The following is a 21,611-nucleotide window of genomic DNA, read 5'->3' on the forward strand; positions in this document are numbered from 1 at the left end:
TGAGCACATTGTATCTTGTCCCTCATTGGCAATGCTAGGAAGTATATGTGTGTGTCTAACCTACCTATACACACCTAATTATAAAGTTTTCTATGTAGAACTGTGTGTATCTTTATTAAACTAAACATAAGTTTACGTTGATGTCTCCACCTCTGATCTACTATCACATGAATCATTCTAGCCTTCTTGCCTTGCTAATTTGTAATCTCCCACTTCAACAGTGAGAAACCTGGTTCCCACCATCTGTGACTTATGTAAGTCATTGTTTTATTCCAGATACAGACACTGTGGTTTTACAATTGTTCACAATTGCTTTTGTTGGAAAGAACTTTATAAAGTGGAATCCAATGATGAAGTATAGTTCATGTGCCTTCAGCCTACAGATTCTGTTCCTTTTCAAAGTGACTTAGGTCAACACCATTTTCCCTACACCTTCAGTGAGTTTTTACCTACATTTGTGTCTTAGTCCATTTCGTGGTTCTGTAACAGAATACCTGAGGCTGCGTAATTTATAAGTAAAAAAGGTTCATTTGGTTCACAATACTGGTGGCTGGAATGTCTGAGATTGGGCAGTTGCATCTGGCAGGGCCTCAGTCTTTTTCACCTCATGGTGGAAAGTGGAAGGGGAGCAAGGGGTGCCCCAGAGATCACATAGCAGAAGTGAAAGCAAGAGGGAAGCCAAGGAAGCCAGACTCTTTTTAATTACCTACTCCTGCAGAAATTATCTATTCCTGTGAGAACAGAACTCACTCACCCCCATGGAGGACATTAATGTATTCATGAGGGATCCATCCCCACGACCCAAACACCATCCACTAGGCCCCACCACCCCACACTGACACAGTGGGAGTCAAATTTCAACATGAGTTTTTGTGGGGACAAACCACATCCAAACCATAGTAATTTGTAGCATAAATTCTTTTTCACATGATGTATTCTGTCCTGGGATACTCCACATCCTGAGTAATTGTATTTAATTTGAATAGAGTTTGCTTTAACCATTTGGCTGTAAAATTCTGCATATTTCGACAAATGCATTGTGGCAGATATCCCACTATTAAAGTATCATATGGAATGCTTCAAACCCCCACCCCATGGAGCCAATGGCTTCCCATCTGTATAGTTTGCCTTCTCCAGTGTCTCATTAAATGAGATCACATTGTGTGTATCCTCCTCAGACTGTCTTCTTCCATTTAGCAATGTGCATGCAAGATTCACTCATGTCTTTGTGTCAGTTGATAGCTTGTTCCTTTCTATGGCTAAATAGTATTCCATTACATGAATGTACCACAATTTGGTTATGCATTTTGGGGAGCAGAACCTTCCTCTTCTAACTTTGTTCCAGGGTTGGAGACCTTCAAATTAACTGACAATGGATACATTAGTAGGAGAGACAATACTTGGCTTCTTGTTCCCCAAGTATCATTGTGGGACAAAATTCATCAGATGGCAGGATCCAGTTTACAAAGGGGTAAAAATAGCCCAGAAACAAGAAACAAGACTAGAATCTGATAAGCTATAATGGCTATAGTTTTCCTTTAAAATTTTTTTTGAGACAGGGTCTGGCTCTGTCATCCAGGCTGCAGTGCAAAGGTGCAATCTCAGCTCATGGCAACCTCTACCTCCTGGGTGCAAACGATCCTCCCTCCTCAGCCTCCTGATTACCTGGGACTACAGGCAGATGCCGTCATGCCCATCTAATTTTTGTATTTTTGGTAGAGACGGGGTTTCATGGTAGCTTTTGATTGGAAATAACATCAAAGTAGTTGTCAAAATACTTAGGAATGTTATTTTTGGATTGTAAGGTGAGACTTGTTTAGCTTTGGAAAAAATGCCCAATTTGTAATAGGGGAGGAAAAATAATTTTTTGTTTTCGGAATTCTTAGATGGGATGCTCTGTAAAAACTGACAGATTAAAATGAGCAAAACAGAAAAGTTTAAAAACATGTATACCTTATGGTTACATGGGAGATACTCAGGGAAAAATGAGTAAATCTCCAACAGGTGGCTTTCAGTTCAAGCATAAATACTGTCTTCAACTTAAAGAAAGAAGATTTGAGGTGCATTAGTGGGGAGTTAACTAGCAAAAGCACATTAGACAAGGGTAAGTTTCGTTATACAGACTTAAGTCCATGCATTCTCCATTGATAAGACTCTTTAGTGATTTAGTTATCGTTCTCTTCTTGGTGTCAAGAGAGGTAGCTCAAAAACCTGCAGACAAATGTTTATAGTAGCCAAAGGGGATCAGACTATGTCAGCCCAAAATATGCCACTTCAGCATAAGTATTCATGGCAACCTCTACCTCCTGGGTGCAAACGATCCTCCCTCCTCAGCCTCCTGATTACCTGGGACTACAGGCAGATGCCGTCATGCCCATCTAATTTTTGTATTTTTGGTAGAGACGGGGTTTCATGGTAGGTTTTGATTGGAAATAACATCAAAGTAGTTGTCAAAATACTTAGGAATGTTATTTTTGGATTGTAAGGTTATTACAATGGTTTATTACAAAGGTTATTACAAAGGTTATTAAATGGTTATTTCCTTTATAGATGTAAATTTTCCTTACACAAGTAATTTCTACTGTGTTTTCACAACTTCCTTTGTTAGCTTTTTTTTTTTCAAAATAATTAGCTTGGAATAATTCTTAAGCCAAAGGGACATATTTTGGGGTTGCATATTCTGGTTTCCTACCATTATATTTTGGGGTGGCATATTTTGGTCTTATATTTGGTCTTATATATAGACCAGCTGTGCTTTTTATGGTTTTCAGGTCTCTAGTATGTTGAGCATCTTTCTGTAAGTGTACTTGCCATCTGTAGATCTTCTTTGTTGAGGTGTCTGTTCAGATCTGTGTGCATTTTTAATTGAGCTGTTTAACTTATTGTTTAGTTTTAACAATTTTTAATATATTTTGAATACAAATTCTCAGATCTGTATTTTGCAAATATTTTCTTCCATATGTGGCTTGTCTTTTGGTTCTCTTAACAAGGTCTCTTCCAGAGTATAAACTGTAAATATTAAGAAATCCACCTTGTCATTTCTTCTGTGTATATCAACCTTGTGTGTCATTTGTTAAAATTCATTACCAGACGCAAAGGCACATAGCTTTTCTTCTGTAGTTTCTTCTAGAAATTGTATAGTTTTGCATTTTTAGTGTAAGGATGATTTTGAGTGATTATTTGTGTAAGTTGTAAAGTTTTCATCTACATGCATATCATTTCTTATGGTTTCCAATTAATCATTCCCTGACTATTTTTGGGAAAGACACAGGATAGTGGGCTCTGTTAGAGTAGATAGCTAGACATGAACAGGAGGGGAAGCTCCTGGAAAAGGGGAAGTCTGTGAAGCCTCACCTGGAGGGACCCCCAAAAATGCACATATTAGTAGCATCTCTAGTGCTAGAGTGGATGGGCACTTGTCAATTGTGGTTAGGAAGGAGAAGAGGTACCTATGCAGAAACACCCTAGAACTTCTCTTAAGATGCCCCAATCATCATTCACTCTGCAATAAAAATGTCAGAATATTGCTAGCTACATGCTGATAAGAAGGACAAAGGGGACATTCTTAAGAGAAACCTGGCACCATAAGTACAGATTAGGGCAGAGAAAGACATTCAAAAGAGGAAGGTGCAGTAGATACAAACGTGACCGCTGTCAGCCTGCCTGGGATGGCGGGAAGGAGGCTGGTGCCAGTGTGGATTCGGATTGATCACCACACATGTACCTCAATCAACAGTAAGGAGGTCCCACAAGCCTAAGTGGGGCAAGTTGGGGACCTAAGGCAGTAGCAGGAGAACCAAAGAAAACAGGCGGAGACTTGAGACAGAGGCAGGAATGTGAAGTCCAAAATAAAATTCCCCGCACAGGACTCTTAGGGTGTTTTCATGCACTATCAGCCCACTCCTCTCTATTTTTCTACAATAAGCTCTTTACACTGTATTTCTTTTGAATGAAGTTGTCTTCCATCTTTGCACTGCCTCTTGGTGAAAATCTTTCTTCCAAGTTAACTGGGACATCAGCTCTTCCCAGTAATAGCTCCTTTTCAGTTTTAATTTACAGAACTGATGGGGATTAATAACTGGCGCTCTGACTTTAAGTGGTGCAGGAGGCGGCCAGTAGGGGATGGCAGCCATCACACCGGGAGCAAGAGGGCCCTGCCTAGTCCCCATCTGCCTGCAGGTGGCTTGCAGCCACGACAATGCCAGCAAGAGGGCCTGGCAGTGTCACTGGCTGCCAGCAGGGGGCGAACGACGACTACACTGTGAGCAAGAGGGCCCTGCAGTGTCCTTAGCTGCCAGGAGGTGGCGTAGGGGCACCACACCATAAGCAAGAGGACCGTGCAGTGCCCTGGTTGCCAGCAGGGGGCGTGCTGCCACTACACTGTGAGCAAGAGGATCCTGTAGTGCCCCCAGCGGTCAGAAGAGGGCGTCCCCTGACTACACTGCAAGGAAGAGGGCCCGGCAGTGTCCCCAGCTGCCAGCAGGGGAGCCAGCCGCCACTACACTTGGAGCAAGAGGGCCCGGCAGTGTCCCCAGCTGCCAGCAGGCGGGTGTGCTGCCACTACAATGTGAGCAAGAGGGCCCTGCAATGTCCCTAGCTGCCAGCAGGCGGCGTGCCGCCACTATACTGCAAGCAAGAGGGCCCTGCAGTTGCCCTAGTCGCCAGCAGGGGGCGCAATGGCACAGCACCGTGGGCAAGCGGGTCCTGTACTGCCCGGGTGCAAGCAGGAGGGGGCCCGAACCGGGCTGTTCAGATTACTCAGGTTCCACCCGTCTCTGCGCCGCGCCGCCGGGGACGTGTCTCTGCGCCTGCACCGCGCCACCCCCGCGCTCCCCGCCCGGCGGCGTGCGACTGTGCGCCTGCAACACGCCCCGCCACCGTCAGCTCAGCGACGTGCGTCTCTGCGCCTGCGCCTGCGCCGCGCCTCACTCCCGCTCGCCCAGCGACCTCTCCCCTCCGGGGACGCGCCGGCGTGCCTCTATGCCCTGCGCCGCGTTTCCCCAACAGCGCCGCGCCGCCCCTCTCTGCGCCTGCGCGGGCCCGCCGCGCCGCCCCGCCCCTCTCTGCGCCTGCGCGGGCCCGCCGCGCCGCCCCGCCCCTCTCTGCGCCTGCGCCGGCCCGCCGCGCCGCCCCTCTCTGCGCCTGCGCCGGCCCGCCGCCCCGCCCCTCTCTGCGCCTGCGCCGGCCCGCCGCGCCGCCCCTCTCTGCGCCTGCGCCGGCCCGCCGCGCCGCCCCTCTCTGCGCCTGCGCGGGCGCGCCGCGCCGCCCCTCTCTGCCCCTGCGCGGGCCCGCCGCGCCGCCCCTCTCTGCCCCTGCGCGGGCCCGCCGCGCCGCCCCTCTCTGCGCCTGCGCCGGCGCGCCACGCCTCTTTGCGAGGGCGCATTTGCGTTCTCCTCAGCACAGACCCGGAGAGCATCGCCAGGGGGCGGAGCTGCGTTCTCCTCTGCACAGACTTCGGGAGTACTGCGAAGGCGGAGCAGAGTTCTTCTCAGGTCAGACGCGGGTGGGCGGAGGGCACTGCGAGGGTGGAGCTGTGTTCTGCTCAGCAGAGACCTGGGGGGCACCGTAAAGGCGGAGCAGCATTCTCAGCAGAGATGTTGGTGGCACTGCCTGGCTTTGGGACAACTTGGGGCCGCATGGACGGTGAATAAAATCTTTCACGGTCGCAGCCCTGAATAATCAAGGTCAGAGACCAGTTAGAACGGTTCAGTGTGGAAAACGGGAAATCAAAAGCCTCTCTCAATCCTGCGCACCGAGATTCTCCCGAGGCGGGGGGCTGCATTGCTGGTTCCAACTGCAGCGTCGGAACACAAATGTAGCATTCCTAATGCACACATGACACCCAAAATTACATGAGTAATATGGTTAGGGTTAGGGTTAGATTACAATTTCTAACCTGTTTTATTTTGTTTTTTTTTGAGACAGGGTCTCCCTCTGTTGTCCAAGGCTGGAGTGTAGTAGTGCTATCGCAGCTGACCGCAGCCTCAACCTTCCAGGCTGAAGCGATCCTCCTACCTCAACCTCCCACGTGGCTGAGACTACAGGTGCTTGCCACTATGCCCAACTAATATTTGGAATTTTCGTATACGTGGATTCCAGAGGGGTGACAGCGAAACGTGAGTAAGCATGGATTTTGGTATATGCAGAGATGGGGGGCTGGAACTAATTCTGTATACTGAGGGACGACGACTGTATATGTTTTTACAATTACGCTGTAGGATACATTCTGTTGCATAGCCTTGAAAATAATAATTTTTAATTGAGTGGAATAATAATAATAATATTGCTAAAAGTAGCAGCTGGCCAGGTGTGGTGGCTCACACTGGTAATCGCAACACTTTGGGAGGCTGAGGCAGGAGGATGGCTTGAGGCCAAGAGTTTGCGATAGGCCTTGGAAACGCAGGGGGAGTCACCATCCCTACAGAAAAACACATGAATTAGCCTAGTGTGGTGGCATGTTCCTGTAGTCCCAGCTACTTGGGAGGCTGAGGTGGGAGGATCACTTGAGCCCAGGGAGGCTGAGACTGCAGTGAGTCATGATCAGGCCTCTGCACTCCAGCCTGGGTGACAGAGTGAGACCCTGTCTCAAAACAACAAAAAAGTAGCCGCTAACATCAACTGAACTTTTATACCAGGTGCCTATTGATACCATAGTTTAATTTCTTAGAACTGTTTCTTATTTCACTTACCAACTCTGTCTTCAGTTACTCCCAGATTTTTACTGTGTGTGTCCAGATGACCTTTTGTTTAGATTGAATTGTCTCCCCAGAAGTAAGATTACTGTGAGTCATGGTGAATGGACATTCTCATTACCCTTGATGTAAGTTGACAGGGTTTTGAGTGCCTCCCAGCTATAATCTTAGCACTTTGGGAGGCCAAGAGAGGAGGATTGCTTGAGGCCAAGAGTTGGAGGAGGCAGTATGGCAGTATGGTGAGACCCTGTCTCCACTATTTTAAAAAATTGACAGGCTTTACCCGGGAAGGCTTATACACAATTTAAACACCCCTCATAGTATAAGAAAGTGCCCATTTCACTGCACCTTTGCCAGCACAGGGTATTATAATTTAGTAAGTCATTTTTTGTTTGATTATTTTAAATAGATAAAAGACCTCATGTTACTTTACTTGTCACATTTCAACATCTTTCCTTAGCTTATTAGCTCTATCTCTTTTCTGTCTGTAAATGGTTGTTGTTGTTGTTGTTTTGTTCTTTGAGACAGGGTCTTGCTCTGTCACCAGGCTGGACTGTAGCGGCATAATCATGCCTCGCTGCAGCCTTGACCTCCCAGGCTCAAACTTCAGCATTCCGAGTAGCTGGGACTACAAGTGTGCACCACCACTCCCAGCTAACTTTTTTCTTTTTTTTTTTGGATAGAGACAGGGTCTCACTGTGTTGTCCAGACCGGTCTCTAGCTCCTGGCCTTAAGCAATCTTCCTGCATTAGCTTCTCAAATGGCTGGAATTTCAGGCATGAGCCACCATGCCTGGCCTGGGCTAGTCCCATATTCTCTAGAGTTCTCTTTACTTTGTGCTAGCCAATCTCTCATTGTGCTGTTCACCTGTTATAATGAATAATTCTCCGTATTAAATTTTACCACTTTAAACTTTTGAGTGGTTTATGCTTCCTGATTGGACTCTGACTAATATGTTAGGAAGGGTCCCAGGAGGTAAACCCACACAGATGGGATTTGGGCATAGGTTTGGTTTCCCAGGGGGCAGTGCTGAGCTCTTTGCCAGTGGGAAATGGGATGCTGGTGATTTCCAGTAGGTGACCTCACAGTGACTCAAGCTACCACTTACTGTTGATTGTGACAAAATGCCAGCTGAGGCACATGCCTTGGGAGCTAAGTGGTTTCTGCCCTTGACCACTGTGAAGACTGTTTTGGGAAGGGTCGCTTTGGATGCACTTGAGCAGGGGTCCCCAAGCCCTGAGCCATGGAGTCGTAAGGAGCCACACAGCAGGAGGTGAGTGGTGTCGAGTGAGGGAGGGAGGGAAGCTTCGTCTGTATTTACAGCCACTCCCCTTTGCTCACATTCCCGCCTGAGCTCCGCCTTCTCAGATGAGCAGCAGCATTAGATTCTCATAGGAGAACGCACCCTGCTGTGAACCGTGCATGTGAGGGATCTAGGTTGCGCTGTCCTTATGAGACTCTAATACCTATTGATCTGTCACTTTCTCCCATCACGCTCAGGTGGGACCATCCAGTTTCAGGAAAACAAGCTTAACACGCCCACTGATTTGACATTATGGTGAGTTCTATAATTATTTTATTATATATTACAGTGTAATAATGGAAATAAAGTGTCTAATAAATGTAAATGTGCTTACATCTTTTGGCCCAGCTCCTACCTCCCGGCAGCCTCTCCAGGCCCAGAACTTTCTCCAGTCAGTCTCTACAGACCAAGCTCATGACTCACCATGGCCTATTTAGGCCCATACCCTACATCACGGCAGTCTCCGCAGATGAGGCTACTGCCTCACAACAGCCTCCACAGGCACAGCTCCATCGTTACAATGGCCTCTTTAGACCCAGCTCCTGCCTCCCAGCCTTCTCTCCAGGCCCTGAACTTTCTCCGTAAGTTGAGGTAGCTGGGACTGTAGGTATACATGATGATACTTGGGTAATTTTTAAATTGTTTTGTAGACATGGGGTCTCACTTTGTTGGCCAGGCTGGTTTCAAACTAATGGCCTCAAGTGACCCTTCCACCCCTGCCTCCCATCCTCGAGGTATTTGCCACCACAAGGAGCACTTGTTCAATTTTCTAAAAAAGAAATTTCTAAAGTAAGGCTGTGGGATGATGGCAGGAAGATAAAAGAAAAACAGAAGCATAAGTTAAAATGACTTATTCACACATATTCTTTTGACAGCAAGAAGAACTTTTAGTATATACATTCCTTACAAACAAACAAAAGGCAGGTAAACAATGTTGTATAGGAACTTCAACACACACTGTACAGTATTCCCACTTTGCTGACATAAGTTATGGAAATTTCGTAGTTTACTTGAGTGTCGCTACCAGTATTTTGCTTCTCTGATGATTTTTATCAACTTCCTCATCTGTTAACTTCTCTCCAAGGTATGTCATGTCACGACATACTGCCGCTGCACGAACATGGCCAGTGTCTTCCTATTCAACATGTAGAATGCTTTCCTAATTTCTCTTTTTACTCTCTGTCTTTGTGTTCTGCATTTTCCTTACTTTTATTGTCAGAAACTCCAGAAAGTCAATCGTACTAATTTATCACGATTTGCTTTATTAATTTATACTTTGCTTATATGGAATTTTGCCCAGCAGACCTCATTACAGTTTCTAACCTGTGTTATTTATTTATTTTTTTTCTGAGACAGGGTCTCCCTCTGTTGTCCAAGGCTGGAGTGTAGTAGCGCTATCGCAGCTGACTGCAGCCTCAACCTTCCAGGCTGAAGCGATCCTCCTACCTCAACCTCCCACGTGGCTGAGACTACAGGTGCTTGCCACTATGCCCAACTAATATTTGGAATTTTCGTATACGTGGATTCCAGAGGGGTGACAGCGAACCGTGAGTAAGCATGGATTTTGGTATATGCAGAGATGGGGGGCTGGAACTGATTCTGTATACTGAGGGACGACGACTGTATATGTTTTTACAATTACGCTGTAGGATACATACTGTTGCATAGCCTTGAAAATAATAATTTTTAATTGAGTGGAATAATAATAATATTGCTAAAAGTAGCAGCTGGCCAGGTGTGGTGGCTCACACTGGTAATCGCAACACTTTGGGAGGCTGAGGCAGGAGGATGGCTTGAGGCCAAGAGTTTGCGATAGGCCTTGGAAACGCAGGGGGAGTCACCATCCCTACAGAAAAACACATGAATTAGCCTAGTGTGGTGGCATGTTCCTGTAGTCCCAGCTACTTGGGAGGCTGAGGTGGGAGGATCACTTGAGCCCAGGGAGGCTGAGACTGCAGTGAGTCATGATCAGGCCTCTGCACTCCAGCCTGGGTGACAGAGTGAGACCCTGTCTCAAAACAACAAAAAAGTAGCCGCTAACATCAACTGAACTTTTATACCAGGTGCCTATTGATACCATAGTTTAATTTCTTAGAACTGTTTCTTATTTCACTTACCAACTCTGTCTTCAGTTACTCCCAGATTTTTACTGTGTGTGTCCAGATGACCTTTTGTTTAGATTGAATTGTCTCCCCAGAAGTAAGATTACTGTGAGTCATGGTGAATGGACATTCTCATTACCCTTGATGTAAGTTGACAGGGTTTTGAGTGCCTCCCAGCTATAATCTTAGCACTTTGGGAGGCCAAGAGAGGAGGATTGCTTGAGGCCAAGAGTTGGAGGAGGCAGTATGGCAGTATGGTGAGACCCTGTCTCCACTATTTTAAAAAATTGACAGGCTTTACCCAGGAAGGCTTATACACAATTTAAACACCCCTCATAGTATAAGAAAGTGCCCATTTCACTGCACCTTTGCCAGCACAGGGTATTATAATTTAGTAAGTCATTTTTTGTTTGATTATTTTAAATAGATAAAAGACCTCATGTTACTTTACTTGTCACATTTCAACATCTTTCCTTAGCTTATTAGCTCTATCTCTTTTCTGTCTGTAAATGGTTGTTGTTGTTGTTGTTTTGTTCTTTGAGACAGGGTCTTGCTCTGTCACCAGGCTGGACTGTAGCGGCATAATCATGCCTCGCTGCAGCCTTGACCTCCCAGGCTCAAACTTCAGCATTCCGAGTAGCTGGGACTACAAGTGTGCACCACCACTCCCAGCTAACTTTTTTCTTTTTTTTTTGGATAGAGACAGGGTCTCACTGTGTTGTCCAGACCGGTCTCTAGCTCCTGGCCTTAAGCAATCTTCCTGCATTAGCTTCTCAAATGGCTGGAATTTCAGGCATGAGCCACCATGCCTGGCCTGGGCTAGTCCCATATTCTCTAGAGTTCTCTTTACTTTGTGCTAGCCAATCTCTCATTGTGCTGTTCACCTGTTATAATGAATAATTCTCCGTATTAAATTTTACCACTTTAAACTTTTGAGTGGTTTATGCTTCCTGATTGGACTCTGACTAATATGTTAGGAAGGGTCCCAGGAGGTAAACCCACACAGATGGGATTTGGGCATAGGTTTGGTTTCCCAGGGGGCAGTGCTGAGCTCTTTGCCAGTGGGAAATGGGATGCTGGTGATTTCCAGTAGGTGACCTCACAGTGACTCAAGCTACCACTTACTGTTGATTGTGACAAAATGCCAGCTGAGGCACATGCCTTGGGAGCTAAGTGGTTGCTGCCCTTGACCACTGTGAAGACTGTTTTGGGAAGGGTCGCTTTGGATGCACTTGAGCAGGGGTCCCCAACCCCTGAGCCATGGAGTCGTAAGGAGCCACACAGCAGGAGGTGAGTGGTGTCGAGTGAGGGAGTGAGGGAAGCTTCGTCTGTATTTACAGCCACTCCCCTTTGCTCACATTCCCGCCTGAGCTCCGCCTTCTCAGATGAGCAGCAGCATTAGATTCTGATAGGAGAACGCACCCTGTTGTGAACCGTGCATGTGAGGGATCTAGGTTGCGCTGTCCTTATGAGAATCTAATACCTATTGATCTGTCACTTTCTCCCATCACGCTCAGGTGGGACCATCCAGTTTCAGGAAAACAAGCTTAACACGCCCACTGATTTGACATTATGGTGAGTTCTATAATTATTTTATTATATATTACAGTGTAATAATGGAAATAAAGTGTCTAATAAATGTAAATGTGCTTACATCTTTTGGCCCAGCTCCTACCTCCCGGCAGCCTCTCCAGGCCCAGAACTTTCTCCAGTCAGTCTCTACAGACCAAGCTCATGACTCACAATGGCCTATTTAGGCCCATACCCTACATCAGGGCAGTCTCCGCAGATGAGGCTACTGCCTCACAACAGCCTCCACAGGCACAGCTCCATCGTTACAATGGCCTCTTTAGACCCAGCTCCTGCCTCCCAGCCTTCTCTCCAGGCCCTGAACTTTCTCCGTAAGTTGAGGTAGCTGGGACTGTAGGTATACATGATGATACTTGGGTAATTTTTAAATTGTTTTGTAGACATGGGGTCTCACTTTGTTGGCCAGGCTGGTTTCAAACTAATGGCCTCAAGTGACCCTTCCACCCCTGCCTCCCATCCTCGAGGTATTTGCCACCACAAGGAGCACTTGTTCAATTTTCTAAACAAGAAATTTCTAAAGTAAGGCTGTGGGATGATGGCAGGAAGATAAAAGAAAAACAGAAGAATAAGTTAAAATGACTTATTCACACATATTCTTTTGACAGCAAGAAGAACTTTTAGTATATACATTCCTTACAAACAAACAAAAGGCAGGTAAACAATGTTGTATAGGAACTTCAACACGCACTGTACAGTATTCCCACTTTGCTGACATAAGTTATGGAAATTTCGTAGTTTACTTGAGTGTCGCTACCAGTATTTTGCTTCTCTGATGATTTTTATCAACTTCCTCATCTGTTAACTTCTCTCCAAGGTATGTCATGTCACGACATACTGCCGCTGCACGAACATGGCCAGTGTCTTCCTATTCAACATGTAGAATGCTTTCCTAATTTCTCTTTTTACTCTCTGTCTTTGTGTTCTGCATTTTCCTTACTTTTATTGTCAGAAACTCCAGAAAGTCAATCGTACTAATTTATCACGATTTGCTTTATTAATTTATACTTTGCTTATATGGAATTTTGCCCAGCAGACCTCATTACAGTTTCTAACCTGTTTTATTTATTTATTTTTTTTCTGAGACAGGGTCTCCCTCTGTTGTCCAAGGCTGGAGTGTAGTAGCGCTATCGCAGCTGACTGCAGCCTCAACCTTCCAGGCTGAAGCAATCCTCCTACCTCAACCTCCCACGTGGCTGAGACTACAGGTGCTTGCCACTATGCCCAACTAATATTTGGAATTTTCGTATACGTGGATTCCAGAGGGGTGACAGTGAAACGTGAGTAAGCATGGATTTTGGTATATGCAGAGATGGGGGGCTGGAACTGATTCTGTATACTGAGGGACGACGACTGTATATGTTTTTACAATTACGCTGTAGGATACATACTGTTGCATAGCCTTGAAAATAATAATTTTTAATTGAGTGGAATAATAATAATATTGCTAAAAGTAGCAGCTGGCCAGGTGTGGTGGCTCACACTGGTAATCGCAACACTTTGGGAGGCTGAGGCAGGAGGATGGCTTGAGGCCAAGAGTTTGCGATAGGCCTTGGAAACGCAGGGGGAGTCACCATCCCTACAGAAAAACACATGAATTAGCCTAGTGTGGTGGCATGTTCCTGTAGTCCCAGCTACTTGGGAGGCTGAGGTGGGAGGATCACTTGAGCCCAGGGAGGCTGAGACTGCAGTGAGTCATGATCAGGCCTCTGCACTCCAGCCTGGGTGACAGAGTGAGACCCTGTCTCAAAACAACAAAAAAGTAGCAGCTAACATCAACTGACCTTTTACCAGGTGCCTACTGATACCATAGTTTAATTTCTTAGAACTGTTTCTTATTTCACTTAGCAACTCTGTCTTCAGTTACTCCCAGATTTTTACTCTGTGTGTCCAGATGACCTTTTGTTTAGATTGAATTGTCTCCCCAGAAGTAAGATTACTGTGAGTCATGGTGAATGGACATTCTCATTACCCTTGATGTAAATCGACAGGGTTTTGGGTGCCTCCCAGCTATAATCTTAGCACTTTGGGAGGCTAAGAGAGGAGGATTGCTTGAGGCCAAGAGTTGGAGGAGGCAGTATGGCAGTATGGTGAGACCCTGTCTCCATTATTTTAAAAAATTGACAGGCTTTACCCAGGAAGGCTTATACACAATTTAAACACCCCTCATAGTATAAGAAAGTGCCCATTTCACTGCACCTTTGCCAGCACAGGGTATTATAATTTAGTAAGTCATTTTTTGTTTGATTATTTTAAATAGACAAAAGACCTCATGTTACTCTATTTGTCACATTTCAACATCTTTCCTCAGCTTATTAGCTCTATTTCTTTTCTGTCTGTAAATGGTTGTTGTTGTTTTGTTCTTTGAGACAGGGTCTTGCTCTGTCACCAGGCTGGACTGTAGTGGCATAATCATGCCTCACTGCAGCCTTGACCTCCCAGGCTCAAACTTCAGCATTCCGAGTAGCTGGGACTACAAGTGTGCACCACCACTCCCAGCTAACTTTTTTCTTCTTTTGGATAGAGACAGGGTCTCACTGTGTTGTCCAGACCGGTCTCTAGCCCCTGGCCTTAAGCAATCCTCCTGCATTAGCTTCTCAAATGGCTGGAATTTCAGGCATGAGCCACCATGCCTGGCCTGGGCTAGTCCCATATTCTCTAGAGTTCTCTTTACTTTGTGCTAGCCAATCTCTCATTATGCTGTTCACCTGTTATAATGAATAATTCTCCATATTAAATTTTACCACTTTAAACTTTTGAGTGGTTTATGCTTCCTGATTGGACTCTGACTAATATGTTAGGAAGGGTCCCAGGAGGTAAACCCACACAGATGGGATTTGGGCATAGGTTTGGTTTCCCAGGGGGCAGTGCTGAGCTCTTTGCCAGTGGGAAATGGGATGCTGGTGATTTCCAGTAGGTGACCTCACAGTGACTCAAGCTACCTCTTACTGTTGATTGTGACGAAATGCCAGCTGAGGCACATGCCTTGGGAGCTAAGTGGTTGCTGCCCTTGACCACTGTGAAGACTGTTTTGGGAAGGGTCGCTTTGGATGCACTTGAGCAGGGGTCCCCAACCCCTGAGCCATGGAGCCGTAGGGAGCCACACAGCAGGAGGTGAGTGGTGTCGAGTGAGGGAGTGAGGGAAGCTTCGTCTGTATTTACAGCCACTCCCCTTTGCTCACATTCCCACCTGAGCTCCGCCTTCTCAGATGAGCAGCAGTATTAGATTCTCATAGGAGAACGCACCCTGTTGTGAACCGTGCATGTGAGGGATCTAGGTGGCGCTGTCCTTATGAGAATCTAATACCTATTGATCTGTCACTTTCTCCCATCACGCTCAGGTGGGACCATCCAGTTTCAGGAAAACAAGCTTAACACGCCCACTGATTCGACATTATGGTGAGTTCTATAATTATTTTATTATATATTGGATATATAATAAATATATATATTTATTATATATATTAATATGTTAAATATATTAATATATTAAATATATTATTATATATTGTAATAATGGAAATAAAGTCCCTAATAAATGTAAATGTGCTTAAATCTTTTGGCCCAGCTCCTACCTCCCGGCAGCCTCTCCAGGCCCAGAACTTTCTCCAGTCAGCCTCTACAGACCAAGCTCATGACTCACAATGGCCTATTTAGGCCCATACCCTACGTCACGGCAGTCTCCGCAGATGAGGCTACTGCCTCACAACAGCCTCCACAGGCACAGCTCCATCGGATATTGGATATATCCAATATCCACAGCCCACAGCTTCCTCAAGCCAAGCTCCCCAGGCCCAGGTCAGGCCTCACGGTGGCCTCTCCAGGATGAGCTCCTGCCCTCCGATGGCACCTGTGGGCCCCAAATGGTCTCCGGTCGGTGGGCTCCTCCACGCCAAGCTTGGGCCTCCCGGCGACCTCTGCAGGCCCAAGTTGTCCTGAAGTTGGCATCTCCCGGCCGTGCCTCCCAGCAAGTAAGCAAGCTCTTTTGGCTCAACTCCTGCCCAGCTCCCAACCGCCTTTGTGGGCCCCGAACTTTCTCCAGCCAAGTTCTTCGGGCCTAATTCCTGCCGCCCGGTGGCCTGTACGGGCCCAGCAATGGTTGGAGAACAGCCTATGCAGGTCCCCGCTCTTGCCTCCCAGGGGCCTCTCCAGGCCCAGCTCTTGACCCCACGGCGGCCTCTCAGGGCCAAGTCCCTGCCTGCCTCCCAGCAGCCCACATGCGGCCCAGCTCCTCCCTCACGGTGGCCTGTTGATGCCCATGCCTCTGGCACCCTGCCCAGAGGCATGAGCCCCTGCCTCACACCGGCCCCTCCCACGCTGAGAGAGGTCAGCGTGAGCCCTTGCCTCACACCGGCCCCTCCCACGCTGAGAGAGGTCAGAGTGAGCCCCATGCCTCACACCGGCCCCTCCCACGCTGAGAGAGGTCAGCGTGAGCCCCTTGCCTCACACCGGCCCCTCCCACGCTGAGAGAGGTCGTGAGCCCTTGCCTAACACCGGCCCCTCCCATGCTGAGAGAGGTCAGAGTGAGCCCCTTGCCTCACACCGGCCCCTCCCACGCTGAGAGACGTCAGCCTGAGCCCTTGCCTCACACCGGCCCCTCCCACGCTGAGAGAGGTCAGCGTGAGCCCCTTGCCTCACACCGGCCCCTCCCACGCTGAGAGAGGTCAGAGTGAGCCCCATGCCTCACACCGGCCCCTCCCACGCTGAGAGAGGTCAGCGTGAGCCCCTTGCCTCACACCGGCCCCTCCCACGCTGAGAGAGGTCGTGAGCCCTTGCCTAACACCGGCCCCTCCCATGCTGAGAGAGGTCAGAGTGAGCCCCTTGCCTCACACCGGCCCCTCCCACGCTGAGAGACGTCAGCCTGAGCCCTTGCCTCACACCGGCCCCTCCCACGCTGAGAGAGGTCAGCGTGAGCCCCTTGCCTCACACCGGTCCCTCCCACGCTGAGAGAGGTCAGCGTGAGCCCTTGCCTCACACCGGCCCCTCCCACGCTGAGAGAAGTCAGAGTGAGCCCCATGCCTCACACCGGCCCCTCCCACGCTGAGAGAGGTCAGCGTGAGCCCTTGCCTCACACCGGCCCCTCCCACGCTGAGAGAGGTCAGCGTGAGCCCTTGCCTCACACCGGCCCCTCCCACGCTGAGAGACGTCAGCCTGAGCCCTTGCCTCACACCGGCCCCTCCCACGCTGAGAGAGGTCAGCGTGAGCCCCTTGCCTCACACCGGCCCCTCCCACGCTGAGAGAGGTCAGCGTGAGCCCCATGCCTCACACCGGCCCCTCCCACGCTGAGAGAGGTCAGCGTGAGCCCCTTGCCTCACACCGGCCCCTCCCACGCTGAGAGAGGTCAGAGTGAGCCCTTGCCTCACACCGGCCCCTCCCATGCTGAGAGAGGTCAGAGTGAGCCCTTGCCTCACACCGGCCCCTCCCACGCTGAGAGAGGTCAGCGTGAGCGCTTGCCTCACACCGGCCCCTCCCACGCTGAGAGAGGTCAGCGTGAGCCCCTTACCTCACACCGGCCCCTCCCACGCTGAGAGAGGTCGTGAGCCCTTGCCTAACACCGGCCCCTCCCATGCTGAGAGAGGTCAGAGTGAGCCCCTTGCCTCACACCGGCCCCTCCCACGCTGAGAGACGTAGGCCTGAGCCCTTGCCTCACACCGGCCCCTCCCACGCTGAGAGAGGTCAGCGTGAGCCCCTTGCCTCACACCGGCCCCTCCCACGCTGATAGAGGTCAGCGTGAGCCCTTGCCTCACACCAGCCCCTCCCACGCTGAGAGAAGTCAGAGTGAGCCCCATGCGTCACACCGGCCCCTCCCACGCTGAGAGGTCAGCGTGAGCCCTTGCCTCACACCGGCCCCTCCCACGCTGAGAGAGGTCACAGTGAGCCCCATGCCTGACACCGGCCCCTCCCACGCTGATAGAGGTCAGAGTGAGCCCTTGCCTCACACCGGCCCCTCCCACGCTGAGAGAGGTCAGCGTGAGCCCCTTGCCTCACACCGGCCCCTCCCACGCTGATAGAGGTCAGAGTGAGCCCTTGCCTCACACCGGCCCCTCCCACGCTGAGAGAGGTCAGAGTGAGCCCCTTGCCTCACACCGGCCCCTCCCACGCTGAGAGAGGTCAGCGTGAGCCCTTGCCTCACACCGGCCCCTCCCACACTGAGAGAGGTCAGAGTGAGCCCCATGCCTCACACCGGCCCCTCCCACGCTGAGAGAGGTCAGAGTGAGCCCCATGCCTCACACCGCCCCCTCCCACGGTGAGAGAGGTCAGCGTGAGCCCTTGCCTCACACCGGCCCCTCCCACGCTGAGAGAGGTCAGAGTGAGCCCCATGCCTCACACCGGCCCCTCCCACGCTGAGAGAGGTCAGCGTGAGCCCTTGCCTCACACCGGCCCCTCCCACGCTGAGAGAGGTCAGCGTGAGCCCCTTGCCTCACACTGGCCCCTCCCACGCTGAGAGGTCAGCGTGAGCCCTTGCCTCACACCGGCCCCTCCCACGCTGAGAGAGGTCAGCGTGAGCCCCTTGTCTCACACCGGCCCCTCCCACGCTGAGAGAGGTCAGCGTGAGCCCCTTGCCTCACACCGGCCCCTCCCACGCTGAGAGAGGTCAGCGTGAGCCCTTGCCTCACACTGGCCCCTCCCATGCTGGGAGAGGTCAGCGCGAGCCCCTTGCCTCACACCGGCCCCTCCCACGCTGAGAGAGGTCAGAGTGAGCCCTTGCCTCACACCGGCCCCTCCCACGCTGAGAGAGGTCAGCGTGAGCCCCTGCCTCAACAGGCCACCGTGAGGGAGGAGCAGGGTCGCACGTGGGCTGCTGGGAGGTAGGCAGGTCCTTGGGCCTGGGAGGTCGTGGTGGGGCGAGAGCTGGGCCTGGAGACACCCCTCTGAGGCAACAGCGGGGCCTACAGACTCTGTTCTCCAGCCGGAGCTGGGACTGTTCAGGTACTGGGAGGCGGGATGTGGGTCTGAAGAGCTTGGTTGCCGAAACTTCGGTGTCTACAAACGCAGGCGGGAGCTGAGCCAAAAAAGCTTGTTTCCTGGGAGGTGGGAGATGCAGCCAAGAGAAACAGCTGTGCCTGCAGAGGCCGCCATGTGGGAGGCTGAGGCCGGGCCTCCTCAAATCGGCCTCTCCAGAGCCACTTGTAGCCTCCCGGCGTCCTCTCCGGGCCCAGCTCTTCCTCCTGGCTGTGTCTCCAGGCCTGACTCTGGCCTCCCAACAACGTCTTTGGACTCAGCTCCTGCCCAGCTCCCAGCGGCCCTGGTAGGCCCACCACTTCCCGAAGCCAAGCTCCCCAGGCCCAGCTCAGGCCTCACGGTGGCCTCTCCAGGCTCAGCTCCTGCCCTCCGATGGCAAGGTCGGTGGGCTCCTCTAGGCCCAGCTTGGGCCTCCGGGCGGCCTCTGCAGGCCCAAATCGTCCTGAAGTCGGCCTCTCCAGGCCCAGCTCCGGCCTCCCGGCGGCCTCTGCAGGCCCAAGTCGTCGTCAAGTCGGCCTGGAATTGGGCCTGGAAGAGCAGCAAGTCGGCCTTCCCGGGCCCAGCTCCGTCCTCTCGGCGGCCTCTCCAGGTGCAAAACTTCCTCGAGTCAGCCTCTCCAGGCCCAGCTCCTCCTGCCTCCCAGTGGCCTCTTTCAGCCCAGACCAGCTCATGGCTCTTGGCGGCCTTCCCAGGCCCCGCTTTTGACTTTTGGTGGCCTCTTCAGGCCCAGAACTTGACCTCCAGTGGGCCTTTGCAGGCCTGGCCTCCTGCCTCTCAAAGGTCTGCATGGGCCTGGACTCACAGCGGACTCACAGCGGACTCTCCATGCCCAGCTAGCCCTTGCCTCATTGCGGCCTCCCGAGTCCAAAGCTCCTGCCTCTCGGCCGCTTCGGCAGGCCCAGCTCCCGCCTGCCAGCGGCCTCTTTAGGCCCAGCTCATTCGTCACAACGGCCTTCCCAGGCCCCGTTTTTCCCTTCCGGCAGCCTCTTGGCCTCTAATTTGTTTATCTTTTGTGTATAAATCCCAAAATATTGAATTTTGGAATATTTCCACCATTATGTAAATATTTTGGTAGGTGATTTATTTGGGGTGAGTTTCTGCACCAAGCCGGAATTTTTTATTTTATTTTACTGATTATTTGGTGTTAAACAGGTTTAATGACGGTCACGGCAACTTTTTGGCACAATGAAAAATATCGCCCATGATCAACGTGTTCTGTTCTGGGGAAGGGGGCAAAGGCAGGGTGAATCACTTTCTTAAAAAGTATAGCTCAAGTTGGGAGTGCAGAGGGAATGGGGAGAAAACCCTCCCGCTGCCTGTGTCGAAGTGCAGGAGCCCCCACCCCCATACTCACCTGAGTCCAGCCCCCCTCTGCCCCCCGGGTGGCTCAGCCCAGCTCCTGCTTAGGAGAGCCTTAGTGTTGAGAGGGACCCTGATGACTGAGGAGCCTGGTAGCTCCAGGTCGCCCACACTTTCAGGTCTCTTGCCCCAGAAGGTGGCAGGATCCATTGGGAGGAAACAGGTTGCCTTGGAAGGCGTCCGTGGGTCCCCATCCCCAGGGGTAGGGGCCATAGGGGGCCCGCTCTGCTGCCTTGACCACACTCCTGGTCTTTGAAGGATCCTGGGCCCAGTAAGAAGGAGGTGGGTGCCAAGGTTGAGGAGGAAGCATCCGAGTATGTGTAGGGGGAGGACAGGGTGGGAGCATAGACTTTGCCAAAAGCTGCAGGTGGATCGGGGGACCCTGGGGGCTCAGGATCCAGCAAGGGGCAGCAGGAGTAAAGGAGGAAGGAATGACAGGTGCAAGTACCTTCCCACCAAAGCCCTTGTTGCCCTCTGGCTCCTCCCCAGAGTTGTCCCCACTCTCAAGTCAGTCACCCACTCCTTGAACTTGAGATCAGTGTCAGTGGTGCTAAAGCCATCATCAGCCATGACATCATCACCCCCTCCTCCTCATGGATGACCGTGTGCTCCTCGTCACTCGCCATGTCCTCACTGGCCATCTGCTGGGAATGAGCATCTCAAGTGGGCAGCAGCAGGGCTGCCCACTGGTCACCTCCCTCACCAGGGGCTGCAAAGTGGCCTGGAGCTCCATACTGAGTAGAAGGCTTTGGGCCAGAGTATGACGCAGTGCCAGACACCACCTGTGTCAGTTCCTGTAGTGCCTGACGGTCTATTTCCTTGCCGTCCAGGCTGTGTACCCCCCTGTGGGAGAAGGCTTGGGCCAGGCTGAGCCAGGTTCCCTGACTGTGTGCAGCCGTTCTGCCCCACAGAAGCTGCTCCTTGGTATCCGAGCTCTGGAGTGTTTAGGTTGCAACTGACAGGAGTTCAGAGGACACCCCAGGGGCAGTGGCAGTGCCCGTCTCTGATATGCTCCGCTCCCACGAGCCCTTGTTACACTCCTGCTAGCCCCTGGCTTGTGGGCTTGGCCTCTGAGCTGGACTTCTTTCAGTCCTTGTTGCAAGTGGGCCACCTTCACCTGGAAGGCCAGGTCGTGGTATTTCTGCATCTCATTGGGCCCCAGGGTGTACCACCGCTCGCTCAGCATCTGGCTGACGGTCCGGATATCCTGGTTGGAGTGACCCTGGTGCGCCCTGCCAGGGCCTGGTGCCGCTTGCTGAAGATCATGACCGCCACTCATGGGCCACCGGATGTGGTCCTTGTCCCATTTGTTGGGGCTGCGTCCATCCTTCTCAGAAGATGAGTCCTGTTCCTTGCGCAGGGCACTGAGGGACTGGGCCTGACATCATCTGAGTGGTAGAGGCAACTGGGTGTCAGGAGACATGATGGAGAGGAAAGCATCATCATGGTCATTCTCTGTCTCACTGTCCAGCAGGGACTCCCCTGAGGGGCCCAGGGCTCCTCCTCCATGGTGGGAGGTGAGCTTTTACCAGGTTCCACCACCCCCAAAGTGTGTGGGGTTGCGGGCCCTGGGCTTTCAGGGCAGGTGGCTCCAGGGGGCCGCCC

The 21,611-nt window shown here is 51.0% G+C and overlaps 1 protein-coding gene, 1 long non-coding RNA gene and 2 pseudogenes across 3 annotated transcripts; 3 read left to right on the forward strand and 1 right to left on the reverse strand.

Moving 5' to 3' along the window:
• The first annotated feature begins 5,406 nt into the window (after positions 1–5,406).
• Positions 5,407–13,835, forward strand: LOC129398384 (uncharacterized). Of its 2 annotated transcripts, XR_010112858.1 has the most exons (6): positions 5,407–6,116; positions 8,193–8,250; positions 8,344–8,576; positions 9,352–11,672; positions 11,766–11,998; positions 12,774–13,835. It is a non-coding gene; the product is annotated as an uncharacterized LOC129398384 (long non-coding RNA). The 2 variants fall into 2 exon arrangements; XR_010112859.1 differs by lacking the exon at positions 11,766–11,998 and having other exon boundaries at positions 12,774–12,874.
• Positions 13,836–14,933: 1,098 nt separating this feature from the next.
• On the forward strand, positions 14,934–17,608 carry LOC134730840 (putative uncharacterized protein FLJ46235; annotated as a pseudogene).
• A 757-nt stretch (positions 17,609–18,365) lies between these two features.
• On the forward strand, positions 18,366–19,711 carry LOC134730839 (putative uncharacterized protein FLJ44672). The gene has a single exon (XM_063606517.1). The coding sequence runs from the start codon at positions 18,724–18,726 to the stop codon at positions 19,573–19,575; it is 852 nt and encodes a 283-aa protein (XP_063462587.1). The 5' UTR covers positions 18,366–18,723; the 3' UTR covers positions 19,576–19,711.
• Positions 19,712–19,811: 100 nt separating this feature from the next.
• Positions 19,812–21,611, reverse strand: part of LOC134730856 (protein capicua homolog) — a 2,919-nt pseudogene continuing 1,119 nt past the window's right edge.

The sequence above is a fragment of the Pan paniscus genome, chromosome 7 (assembly GCF_029289425.2).
Source record: "Pan paniscus chromosome 7, NHGRI_mPanPan1-v2.0_pri, whole genome shotgun sequence".
NCBI lineage: Eukaryota > Metazoa > Chordata > Mammalia > Primates > Hominidae > Pan > Pan paniscus.